The sequence below is a fragment of the Ochlerotatus camptorhynchus genome, unplaced genomic scaffold (genome assembly GCF_037179485.1).
Source record: "Ochlerotatus camptorhynchus isolate MF236.1 unplaced genomic scaffold, CSIRO-AGI_Acam_v1.1 ptg000046l, whole genome shotgun sequence".
NCBI lineage: Eukaryota > Metazoa > Arthropoda > Insecta > Diptera > Culicidae > Ochlerotatus > Ochlerotatus camptorhynchus.
The window spans coordinates 2,127,813-2,144,305 of NW_027040537.1; the positions used below are offsets into that span (position 1 = coordinate 2,127,813).

The following is a 16,493-nucleotide window of genomic DNA, read 5'->3' on the forward strand; positions in this document are numbered from 1 at the left end:
GTATTTTTTTCAAAGAGAAAGTTGATAAAGAGAATCGATCAAAATCACTTGCACTTACAACTCTGGAGAGCATTTTGTGTGGTCGTTGGGGGCATGTGGTTCTGAATATGGACCAACTGGCAGATAAATTCTGTTCTAACTTTTTACTGTAATAAGCTTGTTGGCCCAGAATCGTGCGAATCGAAATGAAAACCGAGTGAAAACGAATTGCACCAATACATTCAGGCCTACAATTCCACACCTTCTATAGACCAGGTTGAGCTTTGATAGTTAGCTGCTTACGGGAACTGACATCCGATTGATGACATATACAATATCCAAAACATAAATACTCTTTAACAAATTTGTGGTGGTTCTGAAAAGGACCGTTTAGTCGTGAAGGTTGAGTAATGCTGAGCTATTAGGGTGAGGCTGGGGAGCTGTTAATTGTTTGGAGCAAGGTTGACACGCTTGGCATAGATGACCCACAGCTACTCACGAGGAAACTGATTTCGATCCAGCGGCTTCTTCCTCCTTCTATGGGTGCTCATGTGGGCAGAGCAGCCCGTGGTGTACTGGATAACAATGTAAACGCCACACGCTGAAAGCAATGCTGTTGCTGATGCTGCTGCTGCTGACGTTGACGACCGGACACCACCACACACGGTGATTGAATGAGCACCGTTCAGTGAGACAAGATCGAATTCGATTTTTAAATCTGTGTTAGGGAATGCGCTGTTTGCAGGTAATCGGTGATAATTTTGATCACCATTGCAACAGTTGAACATTTGTGTATTTTTCAATAGTGACCTATTGAAAATTAATAAAGTGTTCAATTTAGCAGATTGGTAGATAAATTCCCAATTCTTTGGCTTGTTTAGAATTAAAATTCATCTACTATTGACAGAGGTATATGTAGTCAAATCCTGACCTATTTTCGTCCCGCGGTCGATTTTGGTTTTTTTGAAATTGCACCCCCAATATGTTGCCGAAAGACGTAATCCTACGTCAACAGAGCAACGAAATTTAAGGTAAGAATAAAAAGCGATAAAAATTTGAAATTTCAACAACGCAATATACGTAATGCTTTTTGGCCAAAACAAAATGCCGTCATTATGTGAGATTAATTTTGTTTCACTTCATGTTTTATTTTTCCTCAAGGATAAGTCCGGCCACTGGCGGAGAGGTCCTAGAGACCGAGAATCCAAAGGATTTGTGCACGGCACGATACAAGAGTCTAAGAGACAAAGTAAATAGAACTTCGAAGTTGAGTCTACGAGACCCCGGTGTTAAAAAAAATAAGCTGGTGTACACGGCACACGGCGAGGTCTACGAGACCGATAATTGACACAGTGACCAAATCGTATGATAAATATTGAAATGGATAAATGGAACGTCCCTCATTTCAACTTCAAGGTATTGCCTAAGAACCAGATTCGTGACGCATGGAAACGCTACAGGAAGAATTTTGAATATGTTCAGGTCGCGAATCGAGAAGCAAACAAAGTCAGGCTCAAACATATATTCTTGGCTCTTGCCGGCCCTGAAGTACAGGAGGTTTTTGAATCGATTCCGGGAGCATACGTTGAACCGTGTAGTGGCGTAGATCCGTTCGAGGTTGCGTTAAATAAGCTAGATGAGTTTTTTGCTACAAAGTATCATGATGCTTTCGAACGGAATGTATTTTGGACGTTGAAGCAAGATACAGAAGAACCACTGGAAAAATTCCTTCTTCGTGTAATGGATACCGCAAAACTGTGCAATTTTGGAGCAACGGAACAAGAAAGTCGGGGTTGGTATCATCGATAAAATGATTTTGTTCTCTCCACCCGAACTGAAAGAGAAGTTACTTTCCGAGGAAAGGCTCACCGTAGAAAGTCTTACCAAAATTATTCAGTCTTATGGGTCGTTGAAATATCAAGTCAGCCAGTTCTCATCTGCAGGACATGATTCCAGAGATGTTCAAAGACCAGGCACTAGTCAGGATGTAAACAAAATTCAACTTTCGCGGTTTCTTGCGGGTGAATGCTATCGGTGCGGACGCACAGGGCATTACGGTAATGATGCAAATTGCCACGCTAAGAATCAAAACTGCAACAAGTGTGGAAAGATAGGACCATTCGCACAACGGTGCAAAACTTCCAACCCATCTCGTTCGGTGAATCGTAGAGCGGAAGGACCACAGGAATGGAAAGGTTCTAAAATACGAGTGGTTAGAGCCGTTGATCATTCAGAGAATCCGACTACGAACAGTTTTATTTACAGCATCGGCGATGGTGAGGAGTTTATCTGGGTGAACCTTGGTGGTGTACCGGTACAGATGCTAATTGATTCTGGCTGTCAAAAGAACATCATCGATAGCACCACATGGCAGAATCTATTGCGACAAGGAATATCCATCAAGAATTTTCGAGATTCAGACCAAACATTCTATCCCTATGGTAACAATGTTAGCCCCTTAGTGGTACGCGGAATGCTCGAAAGCACCATCTCAATCATGGATGATTCACGCAGAACTGAAAGCGAGGCCACGTTCTACATCATCCAGGGAGGAGCATTGCCGTTACTCGGAAGAACTACTGCAGTTGAAATGGGAGTTCTGGTTCTAGGCCTTCCTAGTACTCAGCCAATCGAAGTTAATCAACTGTGGAAGGACGAGAAGCACCCGTTCCCGAAAATTTCAGGTATAAAATTAGGAATTGCTATTGATGATCAAGTAGTACCAGTGAAACAGCACGCACGACGCCCGCCGATAGCACTGCTCGGTCGAGTCGAAAAAAAACTGGCCAGTCTCGAAATAATGGATATCATAGAACCTGTTTCAGAGTTTAGTCCATGGGTATCGCCATTGGTCGTTATAGTTAAAGATAACGGCGAATTGCGGCTGTGCGTGGACATGCGCCAAGCTAACCGTGCAATTCAACGCGAGAGCTACATGATGCCAACATTTGAAGGTTTTCTTCCATTGTTGCGTGAGGCTTGTTTCTTTAGTCGTCTAGACATTAAGTAGAACTCGACGCGACATCACGGTACATAACAACATTCATCACGCACAAAGGGCTATTCCGCTACTAGCGACTGATGTTCGGAGTATCCTGCGCTCCTGAAATATTTCAACGAGTTTTATAGAGAATTCGTTTATTATTCAGTTCCAACCTGGATCGGGTATCAAGTTTGGGTCTGCTTCTTTTCTGACAAACGTCAGTTTGCTCGTTTGTTTTTAAAACCTAGCTCAGGTTGAGGTTCACACTGACAAAAAGTTCGGTTTCGCACTGGGTTGGAACTGGTGTTAACCCCGATAATAAACGAATTCGCTATTAGAACAAATCCTTTCGGGTTGTGAGAATGTTGTGAATTACCTTGATGATATTCTCATCTTTGGGAAAACCAAACAGGAGCACGACTTGGCGTTGCAGACGGTGCTAACCGTCTTGAAGGAAAAGAACGTTTTGTTGAATCATCAGAAATGCAAATTTACTGTAACTGAGGTGCAGTTCTTGGGGCATCACCTTTCGGCTGAGGGAATCAGACCGGTTGAAGACAAACTAACGATGCTGAGATCCTTCAGAACTCCAGAGTTGAAGAATTGAGAAGTTTTCTAGGACTTGCAAATTATGTCGGACGTTTTCTTCCAGATTTGGGTACCGTGACAGCTCCAATGCGAAGCTTGCTGCGTTCTAACACTAAGTATGAGTGAAAGCACCAGCATCAAATATCGTTTGATGCTCTGAAAGAAATGATATGTGATATACGTACATTGAGCTATTTTAACAACTCGTTGCGGACAAGACTAATCGTAGATGCTTCACCTGTTGCACTTGGAGCAGTACTTGTGCAATTTAGAAGTGTTGACGATGACTCCGAACCGTCCATCATCTCTTATGCCAGCAAATGTTTGTCAGACTCAGAAAAGAGATACTACCAAACAGAAAAGGAGGCGCTCGCCATAGTATGGGCAGTGGAACGGTTTTCAGTATACCTACTAGGACGTCGTTTTGAGCTTGAGATGGATCATAAGGCACTCGAAACCATTTTTTCCCCAACGTCCAAACCATGTGCCCGCATAGAAAGATGGGTACTGCGTCTCCAGGCATTCACCATCGTCGTAAAATATAGGAAGGGCTCCAGCAATATCGCAGACCCTTTTACTCGATTGGTACAAAATGTTGGAAACGAAGAATTTGATGGAGACAGCAATTTCCTAGTGTTGACGATTGTTGGATCAGCAGCGATTGACACTAACGAGATTGAAGATGCGTCACGCAACGATTACGCGTTTGGGTTACTGCGGGATTGCCTGCAAACAGATATATGGAAGCAAACGGATGTCAAGCCGTATGAAGCGTTTAAACATGAGTTGGGATTTGTAGGTGATGTTCTCGTCAGGGGAACTAAACTTGTTGTACCTCAGAAGTTGCGTGAAAGAATGCTCGATCTGGCTCACGAAGGCCATCCTGGGGAAACAGTTATGAAAAAAAGGTTAAGAGAACGTGTGTGGTGGCCAAGTGTCGATAAGGAAGTCGTCCAATATGTTCAGAGGTGCGAAGGATGTCGTCTCGTCAGTTTGCCTGAAAGACCTGAGCCCATGCAACGACGCCAAATTCCTACAGACCCGTGGATAGATGTGGCGATCGACTTCCTAGGACCGATGCCCACAGGGGAATATTTGCTCGTTATTATAGACTACTACTGTAACAGCAGATATAAAGAAGTTGAGATCATGACCCGAATCACAGCAAAGGATACCATAACTAAACTCAACCGAATCTTCACACGTTTAGGATATCCAGTTACAATAACACTCGACAACGCGCGTCAATTTGCTTCTGATGAGTTCGACCAATATTGTAAAGCACGCGGGATCACTCTCAACTTCACAACACCTTATCGGCTTGGTGGAACGACAAAATCGTTCCTTGCTGAAAAGGCTTCAGATCAGTCATGGACTGAAAAGAGATTGGAAAGCCGACCTTCAAGATTATTTAATGATGTATTACACCACCCCACATTCCCTACTGAGTTGGTTTGTGGCCGAACAATACGATCAAAAATTCCATCTCTTTCAGATCTTCGACATTGTCCGCGTTCTTTGGAAGTGTCTGACAGAGACCGTGTTCTAAAGGAAAGAGGAAGACAGACAGCAGATGCTTGCCGTAACGCAAAACAATCAACTCTGAAGCCTGGTGATACAGTTTTGATGAAAAACTTGTTACCAGGTAAAAAACTTACACCGAACTTCGCAGCAACCGAGTACACTGTGGTTGCGAAGAATGGACCTCGTGTGACAGTGGAGGACAACACATCAGGTAAAACATACCTAAGAAACTCATCTCATCTAAAGCAGGTTGGTAGAAATATCGACGTGCCACAACCGCCTGACGGATCCCACGATCAAAATATTGCTGATGCTGAAGCTCGGAAGCATCGACGCAAATATCCAGGATTACCAGATGCATTCAGAGACTTTACGTTGTGAGGTGATACTTCCGGTCTACAACAGAAAGGGAGATGTGGTAGTGGAGTGAATCTGCTAGCCCCTCGTTATGGTAACGGTGGATGGTAGCGACAGGAGGTAAAGAAGACAGAGAGTGAATGGCTATCAAAGAGAGAGTACACGTCGGTCTGAAGATTATTATTAAAGCTGAAGTTTGATAAGGCTAATTATCGTAATTTATTCTAATACGGGTCCGAAGTACTACACTTATAATCGCCAAAAGTGCAGGAACTCAGCGATGAGTAAATTTGCCTCATGTTTTTCCAGGATTTTCCAGGGAAAAATTCCCGAATTTGAGAAAAATAAAGATTGGATTCACTCAGTCTATTGGTACTACTCCGAGACTGAATAAAATTTTCGTCAATTTCCTCATTTTTTACAGGAAACCATGAGACAAATTTACTCATCGCTGAGTTCCTGCACTTTTGGCGATTATGAGTGAACTAAACTCAAATTTGGGTCGTTCTCATTCGCCGTATAGGAAAATTTCGGAAACGTCAGTGAAGATTAGAGAACTTTAAGGTAGTTTCAATTACTCTATGGAACTCATGAACCTTTGATTATCCGCCTTGCACCGTGCATACCTACAGGCGTATATACAGTATACTATTTTAAAGTAACTATTTCCGTAATTTTACTAACTAAAGTCACTACTACTATATCGAATCAGCACTACCAGCCCTGTACATAGGCTCTGCCGATAAAGTTCAAAACTATACCGATAAATCAATAAATAGTTGTTCAATCACCAGCCAAGATTTCAAAAATCTATCCATTCCAAGGGCCTGACACGCCGTTATCTTTTCGTAGCCAAGTATTTCCAACTAGTAGACACCCTGAATCTATCTATTCATATTGTTTCAAAAAATGTCCTTTCAGGTGTACGCTCAACTTTGCTATACACTGTATAAGCTTGTAGGTATGCGCGGAGCACTAGTTTTCCCAATCTTACGTCTCAGGTGAGGGCAAGTTTGAGCAATGTGACAATTATTGACAAGCAAATCAGTTCAAATTTCGCACAGTTGTTGAGTAACTCAATACATATCGAACGATAAATGGGGAACAGGGAGTTGCATAGTTGCCCCACCTAACGACCACATCTCACGTGAATCTGTCAAGTTCCTAAATTCATCAAGAAATACTACAGGCTCAATGACCCACAACCCTTTCCATCATACACACACACACCCACTTACCAGTCTTCATGTAGTTGAACTTTCTACCGTACAGTTCGAGAAACTCCAGCAGCAGCACCCCCAGATTGGTCGTCTGGTTCTGGTTGGCCCGCGGGTGCAGCTGCAGGAAGCTGATACACATCAGTATCAGCGAGTAGGACGAAATGCCACCGGTGAACACCTCGTTCAGGTCCCGCTGCAGCAGAAACTGCTTCAGCACCAGAACCAGCTTGGCCAGCACCGGGTACTTGCGTTTGAAATCCTTGATCAACTCAGCCGACTGCACGCCGGACTGCATGTTGAAGGAGATGTCCACCTTGACCTGGGTTTCCCGGTCCGTCAGCTTCACGATCGGGACGGACGCCTTGTCCAGGACGCGTACCGACATCGGTTCGGCAATGCCACGGTTGATCAGTTCGTTTTCCAGCGTTCGCAGCGGGAGCTTCTCCCAGAGGCCAATGACGACCAGATCTACGGAGAGTTAGGCGTGAGTTAGGCGATATATATTCCGATAGGTGAACAATTTTAAACACTTACCAATATCACTTGTAGGTAGGTACAGCCCGGTGCGGAACGATCCGAACATCTCCACCCGGGCCGCTGGCCAGAGATTCAACACGATGGCCTCTATCCGGGCGACCACCTGTACCCTTAGCGCATGCTCCGTCTGTGTCGGTACCATGTGGGCGTAAAATTGCTCAATCTCCTCGTGCAGTCTGGAAGAAGATACATGGAAGAAAAAGAAAACAAGTTTAGCCACATGTTGAATTGCATTGGTGTTTGAGGATAGCAGTCACACAGACAACCCCCGTAGACAGCACTGTCAAAAAAAATCGAGTGGTGATGCGACGAAATTTGGGATCGACGATCGCTGCCGCCTGGGGGCTGCAGCATAGCAGATCGATCAGATCGGTAATTGCAACAATAAACACTTTCTTTTTTTTTTGGGCACCCCGTTCGTTGGGTGAAACCCGAGTGAGAAGGTTTCCAAAATGATGACCATGACGTTTTTTTTCATTTCTTTTGTTTCCATCTTCTACCAGTGGCAAAAAACAAACAAACCACCACCTGGGACGGAGGTTGCGCCGGAGTTGACTCACGGTGCCGTAAATAATGGACTTTGGGGGGTTCTATTTTTGAACTATGTATCAGAAATTTCCGAACGCTATGGGGTTCCATGACAGACGGGCAACGTCGTCTGCGTTGTTTGCTTTTTTTTACGTTGGCGAGGATGGGACAGTCGATCACCTTAAAAGGATAAATTCGGAGAAATCCATCAACCAAAACCGGGCGTTTTAAAATTTTAGTTCCAGTAAGAAGTGGGTACTATGTAGAAGCGAAAAAAATTCGAAAGCGCGCACCATCGGTAAAGTTCATTGATCGCGTAGCAGTGCCCGTACCTGCTAAAGGCTGGAGATCAAGGTTGATCTAAATTAGGTGGCTTTGCCGACGGTACCAGTTCACCAGTGGTCGGCAGAAACTGAATTGTAAGCAGGCATTTTGTTGGTTCGATGCGATCTGCTACTGTGACTGTGATACCGATTATTACAGGTCCAGGTGGGGGCATGGCGAAACGTTCCAGGGAATTTATCACAGCTTAATGGCATTAATTAAAAAGACGCACTCTACAATTATTATCGTCTTCCGTTTTGGCCTTGTGGAACGCTTCGGATGAGATGTCGATGAATCGTAAGGATGAATGATTGCATGCATGATCATATATTGAATTAAATTATTTTTCATTAGTTTGAAGCTGTTAGCAGTTTTCAAATGATGCATCACTCAAGGAAGCAATCAACCCACTATTTGCCCACTTTTTTCCCCATGTAAGGCAAAATATAAAGTTCGGAAGCCGTATATTAGGTTTTATTAATTTACGGGCTTATTAGTTATTTGGGTTGGGGACTTTATCAACCATAAATCTTAAATGAATACACCCAACCCAACCGGGGAATGTAAGTTTGACCAGTCTTGTAAGCGGTCACATTTGTTTTGATAATCGACTGCCTTTGCTTCCGACACTTGCAAAAAAAGCTATCAAATTACAGCATCAAACTAAAATGTCATATGACAGGCTATATCATACGACACTATCGTCGAAGACCGTCACGAATGTTTGTATTTTAGTTTTTCTCATAGTAAGAGCTGCTGATGTTGTGCTTGTGTGAATTCTGAAAATAGCAAGCAACGATGTCCTAGTAATAACATTTCTGATCAGAAATGGTTTAATTTACACCAAATCGAGGAATCAGAACAAAATCACACATGTCATATGATAGTTATTTGATAGTTTTCTTTTTGCTCGAATGTTGTTCTACCGTTTGTGTTGTGTAAGAGAGACGACGGTAGAGCATGAGCAATAGACTGATGCAAAATTTGAAATTTTCGCTCCACAGTGCTCAAACAGTTGCAAACTGGGCACTGATTAGCCTCCCAAAATTTGAGAAACTGTCTTGGCACAAACCATTTGAAGTTTATATAGGAATTACTATGGAGAAACCATAATTTCGGTTCATATCTATCTCAAAATTTACCAGTTCTCTCTACGTTAAAATATGATAACTGAGCATGTTGAAAATTTTATCAGCAACAACTTTGTTGAAGACCAATTTTCGATCAAATGTAAGGAACACAAATTATTAATGATTCAAGTCACTGATGTTTTATGGTTATACTCAATCAACTGTTCAGCAGGCAACATTGGTGTTTATGGCGCGTAGAATAGAGGACAAAAATCATGGCTACTATGTCACACTGCAGAATACAGTGTTGCCCACAATACAGTTGCTTAATCTTGCCATAAGATTATCAATCTCTTAAACAATTAATAACTATTTAAACTGACGTTTGGCTGAAAACCGATTTTCTGCAAAGTTGTAGCTGATAAAAATTCCCATTAGAATAGCAGTAGAATTTGTTAACAGTACGATACGTAAAAACGCTAGAAGACAATAAACAAAAAGTTTTGTTTTCCCATAGTAATTTCCATATAAACTTCAAATGGTTTGTGCCAAGTCAGTTTCTCACTAAATGAGTTCAAGTTTTGGGAGACTAATCAGGGCCCAATTTGGACCCGTTTGAGCACTGTGGAGCGAAAATTTCAACGTAGGCAACATGTTATACCGTGACAACGGGCCCAGCACAGCAAAATAAACAATTTGAGCCCTCGAGATGCTGCCTACTGTCAAACGCTGCTGTTGGTATAGACCTTGTCGTTGGCCTGAGCATGAGATAGAGATGGGTGATCCGCTCCCGAGCTGTTCTATAGACCCGATTCTCTAAAGTGAGCTGATGATCCGCGGTTCATTTTTAGGAACCGCAGCTCATCAGCTCACTGATATTATAAGTCTAAACAATTCAATTCAGTCACCGCGTAAACCAAAACGCGCGCGTAATTCACCATGTGCCTACTGATCGACATCACCAATGGTAAAAGAAAACTTCCAAGCGGCTGTTTGGGAGAGAGAGATACATATGCACAGAGTTGAAAATTATCTGGGGAGAATCACCCGGGTGCAAGAGATATCATTCTCTGGGGTGAATCTCTGCTTGTCTCCTCGGAGATTTTTCCTGGCACCACTGGAGAGATTTTTAGGCACAGCACGAGAGAGTGAGAATGTTGACAGTTCACTTTTTGTCTGTTTATACACTCACTTCCGTGAGAAAGATAGCAGCGCAAATGCGTTATTGTTTCTCCAAAGATTCCGGCAGAGCTTGACGTGAGTGAGTGAAAACATCAATTAAATGGCTGAAAAACGTATACAAAGACAAGAGCGTAGCCAGGTTTTGAGCTAGAGAGGGGCGAAAAAAAAAATTTGCTATGGAAAATTTGGCCAAATGCCATTTCACCGAAAGCCTTTCTGTTGCAGAGTTTAGTGCGGTTTGAGGACGGTACGGAAAAGGAGGTTGTGAATGTTGTGCTTTGCAGGGCAAATGAAAAAAAAACATTAAAAGTGGTCACGGTATTCAACTTGACGCGGCATCTCGTCAATATTCATCGGGTGTTCTGGTGTGGCTAGATCACTGCTCTTCTCTCCATTTTCGCTGCAGCTGCTGACGGCATTCCAAGTGCCTTCCTCTCGACACATTTCATCGACGACATTCTCCACGTTAAGGACGGGCATCTCCCTTCACAAAACTGCCTCGAACCTTGGACAGTCGAAGACCACATGCTCCGGCGTTTCATCCACGTTGCCACACTCCGAACAGAGGGGTGACTCTGCGGGTCCGAACCAATGCAGATACTTCCTGAAGCAGCCGCGGCCAGTCAAGAGCTACGTTAGGTGGAATTTGATGTCTCCGTGATTTCTGTTCACCCAGGTCGAAAAAAATCTGTATTAGCTACGTGGTTAGGTGAGGTTATCTTTAATAGCGAGACTTTCAGCCAGAGGCTGGTTCATCTCTTTTTTAGTCTACGTGTTCATCTACCGTTCTCTGCCGTGTTCCACTCCTGTTGCCACTTAGCCAACGACTCCGCTCACACAACTTTCCGTACTCTTCCGGCTTCCCTCCGCCTGTAGCACTCGCTGTCTTCCACTTTGAGGTTACGGCATGCCCCGGACGGTGATATCTTCCCGCTGTACCGCTTTACAATTACTGTCCAATAGAACTTCCGTTTTATGATGAACTATCTGCAGCTTCGCTCCTTACATCCAGTTACCAATCATGTCGATCGCCTCGGTCGCCAGCACTTCCACTTCTTTCAGCGTCTCGCCTGTTACCGTCAAGACGATGTCGTCCGCAAAGCCAACGATCTCAACTCCTTTAGCACGCCGTTGTACATCCCGGTCCAGAGCGATGAACCAAGGATGGAGCCTTGTGGAACTTCCACTGTGATCCTTATCGATCTCTGCCTCATGTCTGTCTGTCGACTAAACTGAAGCAAATTCCCGTATTCGCATTTCCAAAATGTGTACACCAAATTTTAAAATAATTGACTACTGTACGTTAATAGAAAAAGTAACCTTTCAAAAATCTTTGTATGCAATAAACCTAAGAGGAAGATATGGCAATACGGGGTCGAAAACGAATCACTTTTCTGTCAAACGCGAACCAGCTCGTGATTGGCCGATTTGAAATGCGTAAGATAGAAATAGAGATAAAAGAGTAAGAAGTCAGTTGTCTCCTCTTCTTCTTAGCAACAAACTAACAACCAAAGTCTTCACCGGGGAGAACTCTCTACGGTGCTCCCTAGTGATCACTCATACGCTCCGGTGTGTTGGACTGGTGGAGCTGCGAGGTCAGAAACTGTATTTGTTTGCGAAGTGGGAGAAGCGATAGAAACTGAAAACAAAATAAAGATCTCTCGGGTGAGTTTGCTTTTGTCATAGTGCGAGGTGTCTTTTCAACTCATCACCCTGCTTACTCTGGGGAGAATGGCATCCCTGCATATGCACATGTGCTATACGATGTTAATTTTCTACTGGTATTATTCATTTTATGTATGTACCCGGCTCTTATTGCTGATGTTATTCCTCTAGCATATGTGCTCTCACCTCTCCTCCCATCATTCTCTGGGGGAGCGGAAGATCCGCACAAAAGCAAATAACCGAAAAGCGAAATGCAGCTCTCCAGCTCATCAGCTCAGCTCCGGATTCGAATCATCTACTCGAATAATTCACTGGGAGCTGTTTAGGTTTACCAGTCCAGCTCTTCGGATCTTTTTTTTTCTTTCTCGATTCTTCACGATTCAGCTTCGGATCCGGATCTGAGCTGATGATCTGGAGCTGAAGCCGAGAATAGTGAGAGAAATTCTGCTGGCGAATTAACATCACATATCTGAACATTTCTGGGGGCACGTGAAGTTTGATATGTTGCACAACGGGTTTTGGTCCTTATTAGGAATTGGTCACTTCCTCGAGGGCACCGAAACATTTCCGGGATGTCCAATGTAACCGTGGACTCTCATTAAGGTCATTACTAGCCGAGTTTTGAAAAAGCGTGAAGTTTGATTATGTCGCACACGACGGATTTTGATTCTTATTGAAAATTGTCCACTTCCCCGGGGGTCCCGAAATATGCCCGAGAGGGCTAGTGTGATCATGTGACAGTCCATTACCGGCAAAGTTTTGTATGATCATGAAGTTTGACATGTCGCACGACGGCCTTTGGTTCTCGTTGACAATTTGCCACTTTCCGGGGGGGCCCGGAACATGCCCAGGAGGACTAGTGTAACCGCGGACTGTCAATAAGGCCATTACCAGTCAAGTTTTGTAAAATCATGAATTTTGATATGTCGCACGACGGGTTTTGGTGCTTGATAAGAATGGGCCACTTCCCCGGGGCACTAGAACATGCCCAGGAGCACCAGTTTGACCGTGGGGTGTCAATAAGGCCATTAATAGCCGAGTTTTGTAAAATCATAAATTTGATAAGTTGCACAACGGGTTTTGGATCTTGTTGAGTATTGGCCACTTCCCCGAGGGGCACCGGAACTTTTCCGGAATGTCCAATGTGATGATGGACCATCAATATAGCCATAATTGGTTCACTTACATAATTTGAGTGAGAAAATATGTTGTTAACCGTGTGTATAATTATTACAGCAGAGTAAATCCGGCTGTCGACCCATAGTGACCCGAACGGAAACTGGAATAACTCCAGAACCATGTATTGCTTCAAATTTTCCTTGACGTATTCAAAAATTGAATAGATTCCCGATAAAATGCAATTTGTTGTGCAGAAAAAGATTGATAAATTATGGTTTTAGACCAAACTGAAATTGGAAATCAGAATTCACCGTGAAATGGTCCTCAGAATTCCCTTGGAAGTTTTCTCGAAACTTTCCTCAATACTTCTTTGACATGAACTGGTGTAGTGGTAAGCGTGATTGCCTCTCACTTCAAAAGGCCTGGGTTCAATCCCAGTCGGGATTTTCTGAGGCATAAAATCTCTGATCACACACCTTCCTTCGGAAGAGAAGTAGAGCCGTTGGTCCCCGGTCCATGCTGATGGGTGCCTTCTTGGTGTTTGTAGCAGGTACTCAGTAGTAGGTACTCAGTACGGAAAACAAGATCGAGAAATCCGTGAACATATCGGAAGGACAGTGAACTTCTGTGAATTTCCACTATCATCTCGGAAGTTCTGTTAACTCCTTGGTAGGTCCGTAAACTAGTCGAAAGTTTAGTAAACTTGTCGGATGTTCTGTGAGCTTGCTGGTAGTTCCGTGAATATCTCATAAGATCTCATAGATACTTCTCAGAAGTTCCGTTAACATCTCGGAAGATCTGTGAACTTTACCAAAGCCAGAGTTGTGACCTATCACAATTTCACAATCACGATCGTCAAACAGCTGATGGTAGCAACGCTTGGTACATTCCTATCAATGCGCTTGTCGAAACACTTTCCATTAGCATCCATCAAATTGACGAAAGAAGTAAAAAGCAACTGGCGAAAGTCGTCTTCGGTGGTGATCCATCACCGTGCTGGTCATTCCCGACAATCACGACACTCATCTGTGCTCGTTGCTCGCTTCACAGTCGCGCGTGCCGAGACGAACTTGAAATGCGTAGGCGATGCATTGACGAGTGTCGAGTGAGTGTCATGATATTTTGCATCACTGACCAAAGCTACGTGAATTTCTCGAAAGTTCCGGGAACTTTTAGGAAGTTTTGTGAACTTGTCAGATGATTTGTGAAAATGTCGGAGGTTCCGTGAAGTTGAGGAAGTTCTATTAATATCTCGAAAGTTTCGTGAACATCTTGGAAGTTTCGTGAACAGGATCTTTCCTGAAGTTCTCTATGAACATGCATTAAGTTTCTTCGGAACTTGGCTGAATTTTCCTCAAAAGTGGCCTTAATTTCCCCAGGAGTTTGTGTAAAGTTCTCTCGGGGTTTGCCTGAAGTTCTACGGGAAATTGGCTGAAGTTTTTTTGATCACTCCACAGAACTTAATTGATGCTCCCTTGGAACTTGGTAGTTCCAAGGTTACTTCAGACAAGAATTATAAAAAAAAGCAAGTTGGGACCGATTTGAATATAGATATGACTCTAAATTACGAGTTGTTGAGCAAATAAAAATGAGGATACGGGACGCCACTTCTTTTAACTCCCCGGAAGTTTCCTTTGAACTACCCAAACGGTCCCTTAGAACTCCCTGGAAGTTTCCTATGAGCTTTTCGGAAATTCGTTTGTATCATTTCAGCTCGAAACTTTCCAGCAGTCACATTGGAATATCTCGAGCAAATGGGACCCATTTAAACTTTCCAGAAGCTTCTTCTGAGCTTCTCAGATACTTTCTCTGAACATCCTAAGTAGATGATCTCTCGTAACTTGTTGTTGTTGGAAGGTTCCGAGCATCTCAACAGTTTCTTCGGACCATTTCAATAATTTCCTGGGAACTTACTTAAAGCTCTCGAAAGGCCGCCCCAAGTATCATGTCTTTATCCTGATCCCAGCACTGGGGCAAATCCAGCTTCATCAAGGCACCACCTTAATTGAATAGGTTCATAAAGAAAGTTGGACACGTTCCGTTGCAGAATTCAAAGAGTGGAATAAGCAAAAAGTAGTCAACTCAAATATAAATATAGTGCATTTCTGTATAGCGACCACATTAAAAAATAACAAATCTCGATTACTTTTTCGAAGGGACTTTTTTTTTATAATGCGTTTATTTTTTCCAGGCTTATTTGCTATAGCTTTGCGGAGCCAATATTCATTGATTAGATTACAAAATTACTTAAAACTAACGTTAGTAAAGCGGGGGCCGATTACTCGCGGCTATCTCGAGGTTAGGGGTGACAAATTGTAACAAATGGATGGCAGGGTAGGGATTGTGAACACAAGCTTTGGAGAGCAATGTGCTCTTGATCTCGAACTAAGCAACACTCTGATGAAAAAGACAAACATGGGGTACACCGATGGGCAGCTAACAACTTGGGAGAACACAAGATGACACTAACTACTAAATCCTCAGATCTATCAGTTTTAAAAACACATAAATTAAATTCAAATAGTCGAGATCTCGGTTCGCCAAGACATCTCTAACGGGTATCGCGGGTTGTTTTCCTCGGGCCCTGAGGTTATCAGCTTTTGTGAACAATGCATTTGATCGTTGATTTGGTGTATCTAGTAGTTCACCCACACATTCTAAAACCACTATCAACCACTGTACCCTATCTGATGGTAGTGTAAGCATGCGTGGGTGAGCTACCAGTTACGCCAAATCGACGATCAAATAGATTGTTTACAAAAGCTGATACGTCCCTTAGAAAAAGTAATCGAGAAATGTTGATTTTCAAAGGTGTGTGTGTCTAGATTATTGATTTCATAAGACACTTCTGAATTCAATAAGCGCAACTTATTCATTAGGATTTAACGTTCTAGGTTCGAATCCAGTCTGCTTCGTTTTATAATACTGTTTTATTAAGTGCCATAAGTGTCCTGATTTAGAGTCTTTACGGTACGACAAGCATAGTTTAGGGGAGGTGGTATGGCAAGTGTAAACGGCCCATTTTTTCACAAACAGCTTTAAACATACCCCGTAAGACAGGGTTGACCATAAACTAGACAGGTGGACTGATTTGTAAACACGCTCAAAGGTTGCCAATCAGCTCGGCAGCTATAAGGCTCGATTTTAGGCAAGTTTCAAGTAACAATAGACGGTTTGCGCCAGGGTTCTGATGCATGCACAAATATCAGTATCATCACTTGTTTTTGTCACTAAGGACACCTATTGAAGAAAGGGCGCGTCTTTGATGGAATTTGGCCATTTTGACTGCCGCCTAACTTTTCAAAATGGCGTATTCGATATTTTCCAATAAATCATAGCACGATAACGGCTCATCTAATCGAAATGGCATCTAAAATAAAGTTGTAGGAAACTTTGCCCTTTCAAAAAAAAAAAAAA

At 43.0% G+C, this 16,493-nt stretch overlaps 1 protein-coding gene across 3 annotated transcripts in view; it reads right to left on the bottom strand.

Annotated features, from left to right (window-relative positions):
- The window catches only part of LOC135716612 (non-canonical poly(A) RNA polymerase protein Trf4-1-like), a 79,483-nt gene that overhangs the window by 10,842 nt on the left and 52,148 nt on the right, over positions 1–16,493 (bottom strand). For all 3 annotated transcript variants that reach the window (XM_065238996.1, XM_065238997.1, XM_065238995.1), the window contains 2 exons: positions 7,186–7,364; positions 6,670–7,119 (listed from right to left, as the gene is read on the bottom strand). In XM_065238996.1, coding sequence (XP_065095068.1) covers positions 6,670–7,119; positions 7,186–7,364 — 629 coding nt within the window. The remainder of the gene's footprint in view (positions 1–6,669; positions 7,120–7,185; positions 7,365–16,493) is intronic.